This window comes from Ischnura elegans, chromosome X (genome assembly GCF_921293095.1).
Source record: "Ischnura elegans chromosome X, ioIscEleg1.1, whole genome shotgun sequence".
NCBI classification, from domain to species: domain Eukaryota; kingdom Metazoa; phylum Arthropoda; class Insecta; order Odonata; family Coenagrionidae; genus Ischnura; species Ischnura elegans.
The window spans coordinates 108098048-108116274 of NC_060259.1; the positions used below are offsets into that span (position 1 = coordinate 108098048).

General features: G+C 38.1%; 1 protein-coding gene across 3 annotated transcripts in view; it reads left to right on the forward strand.

Moving 5' to 3' along the window:
* LOC124170814 (tRNA wybutosine-synthesizing protein 2 homolog) overlaps positions 1-17771 on the forward strand; it is a 63547-nt gene extending 45776 nt beyond the window's left edge. For 2 of the 3 annotated variants that reach the window (XM_046549786.1, XM_046549787.1), the window contains 2 exons: positions 4808-4871; positions 17102-17771. In XM_046549786.1, coding sequence (XP_046405742.1) covers positions 4808-4871; positions 17102-17722 — 685 coding nt within the window. In that variant the 3' untranslated portion in view covers positions 17723-17771. Of the gene's footprint in view, positions 1-4807; positions 4872-7764; positions 7888-17101 lie in introns of all 3 variants that reach the window. The other variant, XM_046549788.1, reaches the window with a different exon arrangement.
* The last annotated feature ends 456 nt before the right edge of the window (positions 17772-18227 follow it).

Consider the following 18227-nt stretch of genomic DNA (forward strand, 5'->3'; position numbering starts at 1 on the left):
AGCAGAAACAGAGAAGGATTTGAAAAATATTCTGGTTAATATGGGTAGGGTAATGGGTAAATATCAACTGAACATAAGCACGAAGAAAACCAAGATATTAGTATGCAGCAGAAGAGAAGAAGTCAAGACTAACATTAAAATAGGGAAGCAAAAACTGATAGAGGTTGATGAATTCGGTTGTTTGGGAAGCAAGATAACTAGTGCCGGGAGAAGTAAGAAAGAAATTATCAGCAGAATAGCTCAGGCGAAGAGAGCATTCCACCGAAAGAGAGACCTGCTTACAGCGGGAAACTTAAATATGAAAATAAAGAAACAATTTATAAGAACCTACATCTGGAGTATGCTCCTATACGGAAGTTAGGCATGGACAATGACCGCAGCAGAGAAAGCAAGGATAGAGGCCTTCGAAATGTGGTGCAATAGAAGAATGATGAAGATCAAATGGATCGACCGAGTTAGTAACGAAGAAGTCCTAAGAAGAGTAGGAGAGAAGAGAAGCCTCATGAAAACCTGAACAAGAAGACGGAACAACCTTATAGGCCACATCTTGAGACATGATGGCCTGTTGAAGACAATCGTCGAGGGACAAGTGGAAGGCAAGAATGGAAAAGGAAAACCTCAAACAAAATATATGGAACAAGTAAAGAAGGATGTGAAAGAGAAGAAATACGTAGGTGTGAAAAGATAGCTGATAGGAGAACTGAGTGAAGAGCTGCATCAAACCAATCTTAGGATTGTTGACCAGTGATGATGAGGAACTTAGGAAAGTGGATGCATAGTTAATATGGAGAAATTTTCTAAAGCACTCTGTGGGTGATATTCTATGAAAACTTAGTCATTTTGTATTAATTTTTGCAAATTTTAAAATATAGTTTCATATTAAGTTTAGCTGGAAAGGAATGGCAATACAAAAATAATTGGTTTGTCAAATTGATTGTTTGAGGCGTAACTTGGTTTGTCGTTAATTAGAGCTTGTTAGCTCCTCTTTTTAACGTTCTTTGTCAGCAAAAGACTTCTTTTGCCTCAATGAGAGGCTGTGAGCTTAATTTTTTTAACCAACCCCTTGCTACCAGTTTTGTTTTGCTCATTCCCTGGGCTGTAACGATCTAATAGTTTGAGTAAAACTACAGAGTGCTCATGTTTCTGACCCAAATGCCTTGTAGTCAATAGACCTGCAGGAAGCTGACATCCTGAGGTGAGAAATCATCATGTGCAATTTGATGGCATATACGTAAGCAGTTCCTTACCTGAAATCCCTAACCTTTGTAGCTAATTATGAATATTTTTCTTTTAACTTGTAAACTGATGCTTGTATTTTGCACATTGGAGTGATCTGTCAATAATTGTATGAAGGCAGAAAGAGTGACTGCGTAGCTCATTGGCGGCATCCAAATTGTTGAGCATGGGAACTAGGTATGTACTTGCAAAAGTCAGTCATCAGAAAATTAATTCACTGAAGATTGTCATGGAACCAGGAAATTTCTTATTTCATTGGTATCATTCTCAGTTCTTTGGTATCAGTGTTTAGTAAGAAGGCAAAATAACGACAACAATGATATAGAAATGGATTAAGTGTGGCGGAGGGGAAACTAGAGATGAACTGTCCCTTTCATGAGTGTGGCAATAGACTTTGCTGGTTTCAATATCTTGTTCAATATTATGTGTGCACTCTGTTAATAATGTCACAGGAGTTTACTTTTGATCTACTGAAAAATAATAGGGTAATTCTTCTTCAATTCAACAAATGTCTGTCATTTGTGAGCTTTTGCGCATTTTAATTTTTTCAAATTGTTGTAAAAAATGTGCCTTTTATCATATATATCTATTTCACCATCAAATTGTTGTCGAGCCATGATTTTTGGCTTATTTTAAAACTCAGAATTTTTGTAGGATGTACCGAGTGTGTAAAATGAACAATTCCACATTCTTAACACTGTATTATGTAAATGTTTAGAAAATTGTTATTTAACTTTTCTAAAGCACACGATTTTGGAATTGCCCCAAACTTTTATGTCATAACCTAGACCCATCTACCTTACTATTCCAAATACATATAGAATATAGTGATAACTCATAAATGGACTTTTAGAAAATGTTTAAATATTTACCTTTTTCCATGTTGGCAATTCAGCTCCTCCAATGGAAACACACACTGTAGGCTTATAATGCTAGTCTGTGGATATGATAACTGCTCCAGACCATAGCAATACCGTATAAGCGCGTGTAAGGGGCGCACTTTTTTTCCCAGAAATTGCAGCCGAAATTGAGGGTGCGACTCTTACACAAACTTCTTATCTTCCTCCCCTCCCCTTTACAGCTGCAAGTCCGAGGGGAACTGAGTGGCCTTGGTTTTCAGCGTGAGTCAGTCATCTGAAACCCTCGGTCAAAAGCAAGCGGCAGGCAGGGGAGTTTCTCCTTTTGTGACGTATTTTTAAAATGCTCCTGTTTGCTTTTTTGTAAGCATCGCGCCTTCACATCAGTACCCCAGAGGTGAACATGGAAAAGATCGCGCAGGGTTTTTCGCTCCGGAGGGCACGCTAAATTTACTGCCACAAGTGGGTATCCCGCGACATTCATACTGCATATAGTAATCGCCTATCAAGCGTAGAGAAACGCGTAGTTTTGAAGGACATACCTGGTTAATAGTCAATATCTGCCTTGCCGAGTAATTTCCATTACGCTGAGGACCTGATTTTTCAAAAATCATCTTCAGACGCTAATATGAGGATTATTGCAACTGGAAATTATGTTGGTGTCAAAACTTGCGCTTTAAAAAAATTCGAACGGGTGTGTTCATTGTCAGACTAAATTGTGGATGGAAGAAATCAGAAATGCTTATAAGTGAAGAGCGCGGAAGGAGAGGTCGAGGGAAGGAGCGCCATCCTTCCTTCTTTGAAGCTATGAGCGAAGGAGCAAGGGATGAACAAGTCTGATCTTGCATGTGACGTCGTTGCCTTCAAAGCGACGGGGCGAAGGCGCAGACATGTGATATACGCAGTTTGCATTGCCTGAAGTTTCCAGTCCGTCTCGTCTTGTTTGAATGCGCTTATGCTACGCTTGTTTCTTCTGAAATTGTGCTGTTTGGATTATTTTGAATATTAGTAGCCTTTTTGTAACTATAAATCTTTGTGTCAAACAATCAGAGCTTAAAAAACTTAAATTCTGTCAGATATGCTTCACGTTAGATCTCTTTCTTATTTTGAACCTCGTGGGTGTCATAAAATTATTGAAAGCTATCGAGATATCTTTGGGCTCAGTAGATGACTCACCTAGCATTTGGCCTCTAGAAACTGGGAGATCGATCAAGGTCAGTGGGTGAGATGGGTTAGGAATGAAACAGGTTTCCATTGTTCCCCTGTAACTTGATATCTTCCTGTGGGGTCTCGGAAAGGAAAAAGAACGGCAGTTTGGGTCCAAGCTCTTGGGAAGGTTCATGCTATGTGCCTGTCGTGTTTTGCCTTAAAATTTTCCACAGCTGCAATGCTATCGCAATACTCCTGCGAGAGCATTTAAACAAAATTGTTCGTGAATAGGACAAGCATCGTAAAGCAACGGCATATGCGAAGAGAGGATCGGAACTTATTCTACTCCCTCTTATGCCGCTATCACCGCCGCAGTTATCTAAATGTCCTCTTTCAATTAGCATTTAAAGGGGAAATTTCGATAACCGTCGAAATTCCAGGCATACGTCTGCAACACTGCGCGATAGTATAAAAAAATGCAGCAAAATGTTTTTCTTCATAGCTTCGATGCTCAAAATAGGGGTGCGCCTCTTACACACGCTTATACGGTATTACCTACAGCTTCAAGTATAAACTAACAATGCTGTTATCTATCATCATCATAAACCAGCAACCCTAAGATTGGTTTGACACAGCTCTCCATTCCTCTCTCCTTTTGGCTATCCTTTTCATAGCAACATATTCCTTCTCATCGTCATCCTTTATAACCTGTGCAATGGAATACGTTTGGGGCCGTCACTTGCCTTTCTACCCCTCCATATGTCCTTCTACGATGGTTTTCATCAAGGCATCATCATATCTCATAATGTAGCCAACTGAGTTCTCCCGTCTTGTTGTTAAGGTTTTTAGAAGACGTTTCTTTTCTCCCACTCTTCTTAGCACTTCCTCATTGCGTACTCAATCGATCCATTTAATCTTCATCATTATTCAGTATCACCACATTTTGAATTTGACATCTCTGCTGTGTTCAACATCCAAGCCTCTCTTCCTTAGAGAAACATGCTCCATATGTAGCATCTGATGACTTGTTTCCTTACTTCTATGTTTGTATTCTCAGCTGTTAGAAGATTCATTTTTCTTTTAGAGAGCCCTCCTCGCCCGCTCTATTCTACTGACTATTTCTTTCGTGCTCAGTTCATCGTTGGTAATTCGGCTTCTACAGTAAGAAAATTCTTTCACCTCTTCAAGCTTTTGTTTTTCTACTCTAATGTTTGTCCTAGCCTCCTCTCTTTTGCTGTATACAAGTACCTTAGATTTATTTTTCTTGATTTTCAGCTCCTATCTGGTCATTTTTCTTTCCGTATGTGTCAAAGTCTTCTCTAATAAATTCTCTGTCTTGGCTATGAGTGCTATGTCATCAGCACATCACAGCATACCTAATTCACCTCTAGGGAATGCAGGAAAAAAATTTCATAGTAACATCAACTCTCATTCTCTTGTACATACTACATTTTATGTCCTTACCATTAATATGCAATACGCACATAATTGAAAGAGGCATTGGTCCTCATCACATCCATCACACTTCATGTTCTAAATTCATTGGTGCCATTTTTATTTTTCAGGAAAAATTTGAGTAACAATGGAGTGTCCAGCAGATGCTCCATTCATTTTGGTGATAACCGCATGGTAAGTTAAATCATTAATATATCTACATCTACATGATGCCCCGCAAGCCGCCTAAAAGGCGTGTGGCAGAGGGTGTTAGGACAGCAGCCGTTTACAGCTAAAAAAAAAAAAAAAATGAAGTGCTCTAACGAGGTTGGGGCTAACGTTTATTAAAGTCCTTTATGGTTCGGGGGAAAAATGAATTCCCATACATATCTATCCGTTTGGCAAAACATCTCTCTTAATTTATCGCTTCTATCGGACCGGGAAATATAATATGACTCTAATAGGTATTATGTTCTTTGTGTCGTTCTCAAAGATATCCATTCTCAATTGTTCAAGCAATTTAAGCCTAGCGCGCAGCCTCCGAGTCTCCAACGGCTCTCAGCCTAATTCGCTTAACATCTGGGTAACACTGTCTGTACGCCCGTAGCAGTTTTTGACGAAACGCGCAGCCTTCCTTTGCTCAGTTTATTTTATTCAGTTCGCGGATTAAGTCTTTCTGCACCTGATCCCATACGCTCGCTGCTTATTCAAGGTGCGGTTGGGCGAGAGCGAATTAGCACCTTTCTTTTACTTTCTCATCCAAAAACCTTCCCACAATACGCTTGACGAATGCTAATTTCTTCAGGGCCACCCCACAGATATTCCTTATATGTGTTCCCAATTACAGGTTTGAGGTTATCCTAACTCCCAGGTACTTAACTTTGTCTGTTGCCTTTATGTTGATACCATCTTCTTCACCATCTTCTTCTGTACTTCACAGCATGTATTTTTACCTTAATGTCAGTTTTACCACATGAAAAGACGGAATTTAAGATAGACATGCTATATAATTTTACTTCAGAAAACCACTGTAAGTGCTTGCATATTATCTCAAAAAATATATTTATCAATGTTTGCAGAAATGAGCTATTATAGGAAAATATACTTATTATTCACAGGGGGTGTGAAGCAAGGATAACATACTTTCGCACTGTACATCAACGTAGAAAAGGGGTTCTTGCCTGATTATCAGCTGTTCAAGAGCTAGAGTGCTTAATCAAGGTTTTAAATTTTGTCATTCATAGTGAGATGACTCCTTTGATTTTCAAGTGGACCAGTAGCGTGTTTGGCCACTTCTCATGAATTGAGCTTTGAGCAAAAGAGAAGAGAGTCACAGATGATGGCCCTTTAGTCTTATGGCTCCACTGTGTGATGGGGTCTGGAGCAATAGGGGAACTATTTTTGCCTCTTGGCAGTTGTACTTCTCCAGATTTCCTTCTCCCTTAGTGCAGGAGGAGCACCCATTTTATACCGTGAACTTTAAAGGGAAGTAAGTGGTCAAGGAGGGACGTACGTTTGGTTTGGAAGAGACGGAGGTTCCCAGAAATAAGGATTGATATTGTGATGTTGAAATTCGTAATGGAAAAGTGAAATCTTATTGGGAGCAGGTGATTTTTGTCAAAGGTAAAAAAGGTATTCTTGTGGAGGCGGTTAAGACTTAAGTTAAAAATATTTGCTTGGCCGTGGAATTTGGAACCTTATTCTTCCTGTCTCTTACTCTAGGTAATTTCTGCAGACAAAATGTGGCTCTAGGACATTGGATGCACCAAGTCTATGCTATTAAGGATGCATCCCTATCTTCCCAATGTTAAACTGGTCGCATTTGATATAAATTCAATGAGCACAAAGGTCCTGAGGAATGTGTCCCTTGTGCTTTCCTAGGTGTGAGTGTTCAACTTAAATTCAATAGGAAACCCTCATGAGCCACAAAAATTCTGTTTGGTTTTGTCTTAAGTGCCTAATGGTTTGTGGCATCGTTTTTCTCATTTCTTTCTGAAATAATTCAATCATTTTAATCTGTTAACAATTAGTAATGCCATTTGGTACACTAAAAAGGGACTCTCACAAGTTACCCTCAGCAGATATTGATCAAACTTGGATGGGTGGTGCTCCTTGGCACACGCATGCACAAATTGAAGCACATGCATGAAATATCCAATGCTCCGGTGCCTATTGAGTGGAGGTATAAGCTTTCTAAGTTTTGCACTCACCATCTTTTTCCGCTGAAGGCCCCCTTGTTCATGGGATTGGGCCGAAGGCGGCTGATGTCGTAAGCACACTGGGATGGCTTACATGCCAGTCAGGCCCTTCCCACTCTGATGGAAGGGAAGATAAAAGGTGCGGATTTCCTTATTTACTCTGTCCATTATGTGTATTCACTTTGGTTATTGTAGGGAAGTGTGCAGATTATGTATGTATGTAGTCCATGAGCATGAAATGTGCCAATGGCTTTTTCCTTTTTTTTTGGAACTTGGATGTGGTGAATGGAACCTATTTTGGGCTGAAGGAGGAGGGGCTTAATTTTTAAAAATACATATGGTCAGTAAGCACTTAACTACTATTTGAGGGATTTTATCTCAATGCAAAGAATGATCGGTCGGTAAATACATTTTTAGACTCTAGCATTCAATCAGTGGCTTCTCAGCATTGCATTTTAGAGTTCTCTAGGTTCAAAATTGGAATTTCATTGTCTTCTGTCAAATTTTTGTGGCAATTTACTTAACCTAAGAACCCAGTAGGTGGTCATTTTGACCAGTTTTTGAAAATTATTTCACTGTAATTACCATTGCATTCAATATAGTCAGAAGAAATTTTGTGACTTTTATTTTTGAATTGGTTTTAATAATTTTTCTTATTATTAACAATTAATTTTGTATAATTTGTATAAAGTTACACCCTAAGCTACCTTCAAGGTGTGAACCGGTCATTTTCAGCACTTGAAATTCCCACTCAAGTATTCAAAATATGGTAATTGAATTTTGATACAAAAACTTTGGAGTGCAAGTTTTGTTCACAACATTGGGGTATCTTTTAATTGTTGGTTACTTTGCCCTTTAGCTGTCATCAGTTTTCATTGAAACTTTTACAGGTTCTCCTCATGGTAATGAAAGTTTTTGAGCTATGCAACCTCATCAATTTTAGGATGAGTCCCATGCTTCCTGGCTGATGCTGGTCCCATTGGCCAGGGAAATGTCTGAGAATTTTTATTTAGGTACGAATTGATAGATCTGCTACAGAATGGATCCTTTCACCCTCCCAGGTTCCCCTCTCCCTTTGCCTTCTCTTCACCCTATAATGGTACAGCAAACAGACTAAATAGTTTTTATTACCACGGTATGACTTATGACAGCAAAAAAATGAATTCAAAGCAAGCCAAAATTTTGGTTCCCCAATATATTGTATTAAGAATAATATTAATCCATAACATAGCCACCTGATGTATACTGGCAGAAAAATTAATGCAAAGCTCGTTGGCATCTGAAAGTCGCAAGTTCAGAAACTATTTGTCTTCCAAAATTTTGCTCTCGCAATGCTTTCATACAACCGGGAATTTCAAAAGCTATATGCCCCTTATACCGGGGAAATAATCATGTCCGTTGTATTATGACAACATGCAAAAGATCTAGCTGTGAATTCTTCCCAATATTCTCCTAAGTATGCTTTGCCCAAGGTTCACCTGGAATGGAGTTTACTCTCCTCGGGATATCTGTGGACACAGCCAACATTTGGGGCATTGAGACTGCCTTAACCCTATAACAGCGAAGTATTTTTTCGGAGTTTTATTTTGTTTTTCCATTAAAAACTGCATAATTACTGCCCAAGTATTCAGGTAAACACTTAGTTTTAAAATTATGTTGATTCGTTCTTGCTTGAGGGGGTATGCCCACATGGGCACTCTTGCCGTTCCGGCCATCGGTCTGCATTCTGCAGAAAAATCGCTCGTACCATCATGTCTCATTTTTATGCGTTATACGCTATATATTTTTGCATTTATGTATAATACTTATTTTATTTGGCAATTTGATATAATTTCAAATTGTTGTACTTAATTTTTTAGTTTAAATTTTTTTTAGCTGACCAAAGAACTTAACAGTATAAAACTCAGTTTTGAAAACAGTTATTGAATGAAAAAATATGTTATCAATGGGAATATGAACAAAGTTTGTCCTATATTACTGGTAGAGTTTTTGAATACTATAAACTGGGTTTTCAATTGCCGAGTATGATAGTCAGAATTTCATTGAAGGCAAAGAACTACGTCGCACTTAGCACATTCTGAGTGCGTGGGAAGAATATTCTTCATAAGAACATTGGCATCTATCAAACGGGACAAATTGGTTATCACTGCCATCATACCTTATGTAATCAGACTTTCTATGATTGTTTGCACTTGATAGGGGATAATGAAACACTGACTTGCAATTTTCCACAAAAATAAAATTTTAATCCTCCTTGGGAAATTGAAGGTTTTTTTCCAGGGTTAACCCTTCCCTTTCCTTCAATTTCCAACCTTTTTACCTCCTCTGGTTTTTCCACTCTCCCCTCCCCCCCCCCCCCACGCCTTGCACTTCTACCCATTCCAGCCACCTCCTTGAGGACCTTCCACCCCATTTCTCCTCTCTCAGTTGTACCTTGAAAATGATGTAGTAACATCGAAACTCGAGTCGAATTAAATTTTATTTTTGTGGAAAATTGCAAGTCAGTGTTTCATTATGAATCAATTCCACTCCATCTCGCTTGATTATTCGAATTTTATTGATAGGGGATGTTAAACATGACCAATAGGTCTGGAAAAGGTACATCTTCGTTACAAAAACACTTGTGCAATCTCTCGCCTAAAGGCTTACTGCACTATATTTGAACCAGAATTTTCCATACATATGCAGGCATTTACAATGAGAGCATTAAGGAGAGAGCTTCATGTGGACCATCACCATTTTTTTCCTCTGATAACATTCCTGTACCTGTTGATATTTTGATCCGTGAGATCAGTTCAGCCCATCTATATGTTGTAGCTAGAGAACACTGTCGGCTGCCTAACTTATACCATTTTTGAGGTAACGCGTGGGAATCTCATGACCTTTGTGAGTGGGTGTACACATTGGCAAGATGACTTGGCAGTCACCACCGAATAGTCATTCTTTCTAACAACAACAATATTCTTTTATTCTCCCGTTATTCCGTTTTTCTCCTGTGCGAAAGAATGGGAGCAGCGGGGCTGCTTATGCTGCTGTTTTATCAATCAATGAGGTCACCTTTGAGTAGTCTTTTTCTCAGAACTGTTCCAGTACCCTCATATCCTTGAGATTTTTACTGACTTATAAGAGGAAAGCTAGTAAACAAATTATGTATCTTAATAAATGGAAAAGGTAAGATTTATTGCTTGCTCTAGTAAATTGTCCAACTTGATAAGAAAATAGGAAGAGCATTCACCTACAAATTTATGGTAGTTATTTTTTTCTTCAACACTCAGCCCCTGCCACATGCTGAAGTCCACCAAGTAATCTTGAGCAGTATTCAAGTACCATACTTTAAAGCCGAAACTTATAGGTTCACCCCGTACGAACGGTTTGCAGCCATGTTTGCCAAAATATTTTATCATGGATTCATCGTACTTTAGCTTGGGGGTTAGAACATACAGTGCAACCTCGATATAACGACACCCCACGGTGCACTAATAAACACTCGCTATAGCGAATTGTCGCTTTACCGGAGGTGGAGCAAATAATAGCCAATATACCTGTTGCGAACAGATATACAGGAACAGGAGTGGTGCGGCGACAGATAAACATCGATCCGATAAACGTAAGCATAAATCCAGACGAAAGGCGATGTTTTTTGCATCACTAAATTTCCTTACTCGAACAACGACTAACTATTCAAACCATTCATAAGCGCCGCACTGAATAAAAATCATGGAAAGCATTGTTTCGTCAAATATTATGCTAATGCACAACCGACAAAGTCATTTTTCTATGCACTTAATTAGTTCATTTACGTGATCATTCTATTATTTTGGTATTTTCCACTGAAAATTCAAAAATTAACTGATAAAACAGTATCGCGGTTATTTAATGCCTCAAAGGTTTCCATTGGTGTGTGTTTATTGTTTCTGTACGTTAAGCGGCAGTGAAGTGAAATAATGCATTACATTTGTTTCTACAGGCGAAAACGGTGGAAGGTTGTATAACGTTCCCGCCTTGGAAGACTTTTTCTATCAGATAATGTAATATCTTCATCATCTACGGTAAAAAGTTTGCTAACCTTGAAAAATGACGTGATTAAAATTGCCTTTGTTGAAAAAAAGTTTCTTTTTGAGTGTTACGCTCGCGACGTATTTGAAATGATACACCGAGTTTACCACGGCAGTGCAAACGAGAGTTAGTTGTTCTGTGAGTTCTTCCAGCGGCCACCAGGGGATGCTCGGCTACCCACGTGACAAAAGAGAGCGCCAGAACGACTCCGACCAGTGACCCGAATAGTTCACCCTTGTAAATCCGCAACGGAGAATAAATACGTCCATCCGGACAATTCACGCTGAGTATCATTGCTTCGTACATCCTACATCATCGCTAAGGCGCACTACCTACCTTTAGAGGCATCATTGCAAGAAATAACTCATACTGCAAGGGTTTTGTCGGGGACTTGTATGTAAAAAAAAGTTCCGTTTCGTCTATGTTATATGACGCGGGGAATACTTCTAAAGATACTTATGATCGGAGTCCTTTCTTCCACGACGTCAGGTTTACACCGCAGGCATCACCAGCAATTGTGAGGGGAGATAACGCTTTGGTGCTTCGCATTAGTATAATCAACCTTCCGCGCTCTTAAAATTCTCGATTCGCAATCTATCCCTAAAATACTCCGCTTCAGGCTTGGGCGTAGCCCCTTTCTCAGAAGTTCCCGCAGATTTGAATGGGCAAAACCACCCGAACAAAGCTCCTTATAACTCTTCATCGTCTGCATTCCTTGGGCGCTTTTGTTTTTTTTTTAATTTTGCAGAGCGAATAGGAAGATAAATTAATTTCGACACTCACATATTACTCCTATATTTTTATTTTCTCGCTTAGACGTGTTTGGTGTTTTTTTTGGCCATGGTGACTGCCATCAAATGCTTTCTATTCACGCAACTCACGCACGTGCGGGTATGCTGCCGACTGCTTTCTGCCGCCCGAGGAACAAAAGAAGATTAAGCATTCGCGAATGCTAATGCCACAATATTTTCACCAAAATTAACTACTTATTTATCGAACGACAGTTTACCACATAAATTTGAGACTGAGCACTCCATTAACTTCATTTCTAACAGATCGCTAGCAATTACGGAGGTTAAGGAGTCTTGATGAAAGTCTTCCGGCGGTGAAACCCTCGCTATGGCGAGAGCCAACACCAAAAGGGTCTGGTAAAAACGAATTTATTAACATGCTTATTATAGGGTCAATTGACGGTTCATCGGCAATCTATCGTTATAGCGGGAGTGTCGCTATAGCCCGTACTCGCTTTAACGAGGTTCCACTGTAGTTTTCTGAACAAACGTGCTTTATCATATTTATGAATGGCTTAAGTGTGCACATTTTGCCACTGTTATCTTAGTGATTATTATCTGCACTGTGATAAACCCTCATTATATTTTGTAACCTTGCGAATGGCATTATACACCAGAGTGTTTTGGACGTCATCGCCACTCTCCCAAAAATACTCTTCCTGCAGACAGCAATAACCGCTCAGAATAGAATAGAACAGGGAAAAATAAAATTCTTCCGTCATGAACATTTCGGAAACCTCAACAAGGGATTTACCGGGAAATGCAACGAAATTCATTTCGAGGAATATATGTATTCTCAGCGGATGACAAGTCATCTCGTGCCTATGCGTACGTCTTGGTCATTTTGCTGTTTCCTCCATCCTGTTCAGGACTAAAACTGACGGAGCTTGTAATGGTTGCTGTTAACTTTCGCCTTGATTGTCTCCCTGCGACTTACAACCAGGAACTGGACTTAGTTGGAAAATTTGGCTACAAGCTCAATGTGGTCGATGTGATCAAGGTTCAATCTAATTTTATTGTTTCCAAGTTTTATACGCAATACAAAGTGCTTCAATATGAGCTTCATCACTGTATTTATCAAACATCCTTTCCCCGTCCACCATGCCCTTGATTGTTGGGTATGTATACCAGTGGTAAAAAATAACCCTATCATTCTTCATACTAGATAGTTGAGCAAAGTAAAACGCCAGCACCATGAATAAAAGTGTTGAATAGTATAAAGTGTATTTTTTGTACTAAAAATTAATGGAAATATTACAACAAATATAGCAAAAATATCGCAGTCGTTAAAATTGGATGACACGAGAAAAGAATGAAAGGTTGACTAAAATGTAGCATTTTACATCAAAATTATTTGATAACAGACTCAATAACGATGTTTGTAGCGAAGGACACCTGCCAAAAAGACACCCCCGGCTACCGGCTAGCATGCCCATATGGGAACACCCAAAAATGAATTAAAATTCCTCCTCTATATACTCTATATACTATGCTGCACACACTCTGTAAACATTTTTCTGATCATAAAACTTCGCAATACCTATCACGAGGTCCATAGGATGTTGCATGGCTATTGAATTCATACGCGCTTATTTATTTGTTGAAATTCAACTACTATATTGCATAACCATGTGGGCAGTTGACTGTGGAGTGAATTTTGACTACCATTTCCGCGTCGTCCAGCCCCGATTCAAGGCCCCTGACCAATAGCTGCATGTGCGATGCATCACGGCCTACGCTTCTTCTCCCCTTCAAGTGGAAACTCCTATAGAGTTCCTAACAGCAGAATGAAAGCACTTTTTTGAGCCACCTCCGAGAAATCAGTTGTCTGTTTTCATTTCAGAGTTGCAATGCTTTGCTCAATATTCTACGTCCAATAATAGTTTTCCGAGGATTACATTGGAACAACTTAGGTAACGTACTGCAATTGAAAAGAAACGCGAATCCGAAATGATTTAGGTAACGGAATATTTGATGGCCATTTTAGGCTTCAATAATTTCTTTCATGTATTTTTTCGAAGTAATTGATTAATTCGGTCAGTAAATGATTTCTTTCATAGTGAAATGAGAGGTGTAAATAGAGTTTTTTTAAATTCATAATTTCTTTAAAACTTTATTTTTAATTGCAAAGATGATCCATACGAATGCATATTTGATTAAGAACATTAATTAAAAATTATATCTTTATTAAAATAGATTATCAGCGTTAAATGTTTTCCAATTCTATAAACTGACATAAAATGAGAATCAGAAGAGTAATATGATTTTCACTTATTGAAAAGTTATTTAGGAAACTGGAAAGATTACGGAAATTTGAATGGGTGGAGAGGAACTTAATGGAATTCGACTCTATTTTTGAGTAAATAGGAGAGAATGACTTTTTTTTAGAATTTGTTTCCGTGGTAATCAAATTATTATTAATATTTTCCTCGCTATAAGTTTATTCATCGCATGGACCGATATATTTTTCCTCGTGAATTTCTCATTCTGGCATGATCAATCAATTGATTCTTGAATATATTTCTTCTAATCCTAGATCTTTGATGCTAGCTTTCTTTATCAATTCCCGCATAATTCCCCTCTTCTCTGAAGCACACATGCTGTACCATGCAGTCATTTACCTGTCTACTCCGTTTTTGTGTCCTAATCGTTTTCCGCAAAGTATTTAATGTCCACAATTAAACTCATTTACTTTTATTTTGCTACGTAGACTGCTTCAGAAGTCCAACTTTAATGCACACTTCAATTAAGCAACAATTATGAAAGTAAATCCTTCGTAAAAAAAAGTGAAAGGAAATGTCTGCTATATATAAGGTAAATTTTTGTAAGCATCATGTGGCTTACTGGAAATATTTTTTTGCTGAGACAATGGCAAAATTCAACTGATTTGGGTGTTACTTGGTGGAACGATGAAATTTTCATGGTGAAACAAAACCCAGTACTATTCCACAAACTTTTTATTATTAGCAGGGTCTGTTAGTCTCGATAATGACGGTTTAAACGTCGAAAATAGTTGACAGCTAATTACTATGAATAAGTGATTGTGAGATCTATTCTATTCCTAAACCTATGTTGAGTGCTAAAAGTAATCAAAAGTTCAAATTAGGGACTATATAAACAGCGGAAAACACGAAAAGTCAAGTACTTCTATGACTTCGAAATAACATTAGTTCCATGATAATGATGAAATATTTTAAATATGTATGAGTAATGATCATTTTGTTAGAAATTTTAAGGGCAAGTCCAATCTCTGTTAACTCAATCATTTGCTCAATGTCTCAAATGAAATGCATACGCAGACGCCCAAAATTTCCCAATTGAGAACTATTGAGATTGGGCGGCTCAATGTTCTACCTTCATTCACCTCTGCAGAACTTCTGAGGAATTTTCCCTTGAAATGAGGGAGGAGTAGAAGGCCGTGACACATTGCACATACAGCTTATGTTAGGGACCTTGAAACTGGGCTGGACGACTTAGAAAAAGTAGTCAAAATTCACTCCACAGTCAACTGCCCACATGGTTATGCAATATAGTAGTTGAATTTCAACAAATAAATAAGCGCGTATGAATTCAATAGCCATGCAACATCCTATGGACCTCGTGATAGGTATTGCGAAGTTTTATGATCAGAAAAATGTTTACAGAGTGTGTGCAGCATGTAGTCATCCGTCACTGGGACTTGATCCGTGGAACCTCTGATTCATAGCATGATACTTTACCCACTACATCACCAGAATGATTTCATTCTCACGCAGTCTCCATGCCCAATATGTCGGCTGTGTCCACTGATGTCCCGACGACAGTAGATTCCATTGTAGGTGTGTCGAGGGCGAAGCATATTTCGGAGAGTATGGCAAAGAATTCATAGCTGGATCTTTTGCGCCTTGTCATAATGCGAGGGGTATGATTATTTCCTGGGTAAAAGGGGTGTATTACTTTTAAAACTCCTGGTTGTTTGAGACCATTGCAAGGGCAAAATTTTGGAAGACAAATAGTTCCTGAACTGGCCGCTTTCAGACGCCAACGAGCTTTGCGTTAATTTTTTCCGCCACTGTACATACATGTTTTCTGAAAATTGAGGTGCACTCTCATTTTTCCATTGTCACCTGTCTGCAAAGCTAAGATTGTTTTGATGCCACTCTCCATTCAGTTCTGTTGTCAGCTTATCTTTTCACACCTACTTGTTTCTTCTCTTTCACATCCTTCTTTACGTCTTCATACATTATAGTCAAGGTCTTCCTTTTTAGCCAGAAAAGTCAGAAAACCTCAGTCTTCTATATGGAATTATAACTTAAATACATGCTAAGTAAAAACCTGTACTATCTATATTTTTGTACCAGTCATTCTTGTGTCAAATAACACTATCATCATTCATTCACTGGTAATTAATAACATGTATACTTCCTTTTTTATGCCTGCAAATTTTCAAATATTTATGCAATTTAAATGCAGTTGGATCCAGATGTAAGGTTTTTGCATTCAAAGTTTTTCCGCATTTAGAGTTTATTTTTTGGGGCCCCAATTCATTCGCTATGTAAGCAATGTTAAAATTATCCTCATATAGTGTTTCTGCATTCTGCATTTTTCCACGTTTAAGGTCGTAACATATTTTCCCGCAGAAGATATTTTTGCCCGATTTAATGTTTTTTTTCATTATGGTTTATTCAAATGGTTATCAAAATCTTTGAATTTCTGCTCAACAACAAGAAAATTCTCATGAAATTTTAGCAAGAGTTGACTGAATCTATATGGGAAGGCTTCCTCATCAGCATTCTCTCGCGAATGTGGCACTGGGACCTTCAACTTCAAGCAGGGTTATTTGTCTGTATGTGATGTTTCACTCCTCTTCTTATCCAATCGCTTTTTGTTTCAAATTCGATCAATTTGATTTATCCATCATTAAAGAAAATAAAATACTAAAAGTTTGTATATTAACAAAAGATTTCTTTGAAAAATGAAGTTGTTTCCATTATAAAAAGTGTTAAAATTAGTTTAAAACCCTCTATTTTCTAACCTTTTTTATTTTCACCCACACCCCCCTGGTTTTGGTCCCCCCAACGTCATTCCTGGCTACTCCAGTGTGTGGTACCTTTTAGTGACTTAAAAATATATTATTTATTAATGGAAAGTCATTCCAATCATTACAGACCTTAAAACCTGAAAAAATTGGCTGGTCCTCATTTAGTGTTTCTCCGCATTTAGTGTTCTGAATTTTGTCCCCCCTGAAAAACAAATCAGGATTCTACTGTACTGCATAACTCTTCATGGATTCTTATATCCATACAAGACATGAGGGCATAGAAGATGTTTCTTCTGTTTCATTGTGAGTGGATGGTTATTTTTTCTATCAATAGCTTAAACTTTATCTTTTCATTTCTAGGTCTGTCCTCAAAATGTAGCTGATAGAGTTTACTTAGGACTGATTCCTACGTGCCAGCCTGGAGTTGTGACTGCATGTAAAGCTCTCAAGTCTATTCGTGGGGGAGTGCTACATCTGCATGAAAATGTCACTAGTGGACGAAAAGTATTAAAGAATTCTCCTCTCAAAGTATCACAGGAGGATACATCAGAGTTACCCTCTAATGTAGCTGCTACTCCCTCTGGAATTGACTTTGAGATAGACTTAAAGAGTGAATTGTACAATGAACCTCAATGTCAGGTGTGTGAGAACATAGAGAAAAAGTTTTTTATTAGCTTGGATGAAAACAGCAAGTGCAAGTTTGACTGTTCCGATAGAAGTGAAAAATTTGATTATAATTGTTCCTTTATTATGAAAGGAAATGAAGAAAACATTTTTGCGTGTCCATCTTTTGAAGTGATGTGGAAAAAGAAGGAATGGTTCTGTCATGCCATTCATATGTCCCACGTTGTTTGCTCTACCCTGTCTTGCCTCCATAGCAATCCCTGGATGGTTTCTGTTGTTAACTTGCATCATGTGAAATCTTATGCTCCCCACATTGACCATTTAGTTTATGATATAAAGTGCTCTCCAATGATGTAAATTGTGGTATTTGAAAGCTATATTTTGAAAAATATTTGACTAAAAATAAGATTTTGTTGTGCTTCTAGTCATTTTTGCCTCATGATATTTGAATCCGAGATTTCTATGTGAGGTATAGAATTTATTGTTTGAGTCTCTTTCATATCTTTGCTGGCAACTGAAATCACGAAGTGTAGAGGATTGGCATGGTACATGATACTAATGTGTAAGTTGGTCTCATTTAAATTTGGGCTCTATCTAAAATGGATTCATGATGTTCATTATTTTTACTTGGCTGTACGTTTTCTAAACTAACAGCTTTTTTTGTCTATTTTATATGTTCCTTTCAGGAAATGCTTCATGGAAATCATTTTAACTCAATGTTTCACTCCTTTTGCTGAGAGTGTTGTCAAGAGAATGAGAGCAAAGTTCTCATCTCGTTTCACCTGTGCCTCCAGAGATGTATGGGAATCTTATGGCTTTTTCTTGTTGTGGTTGTCATTTTGAAGCAGCTGTCTTCCTTTCA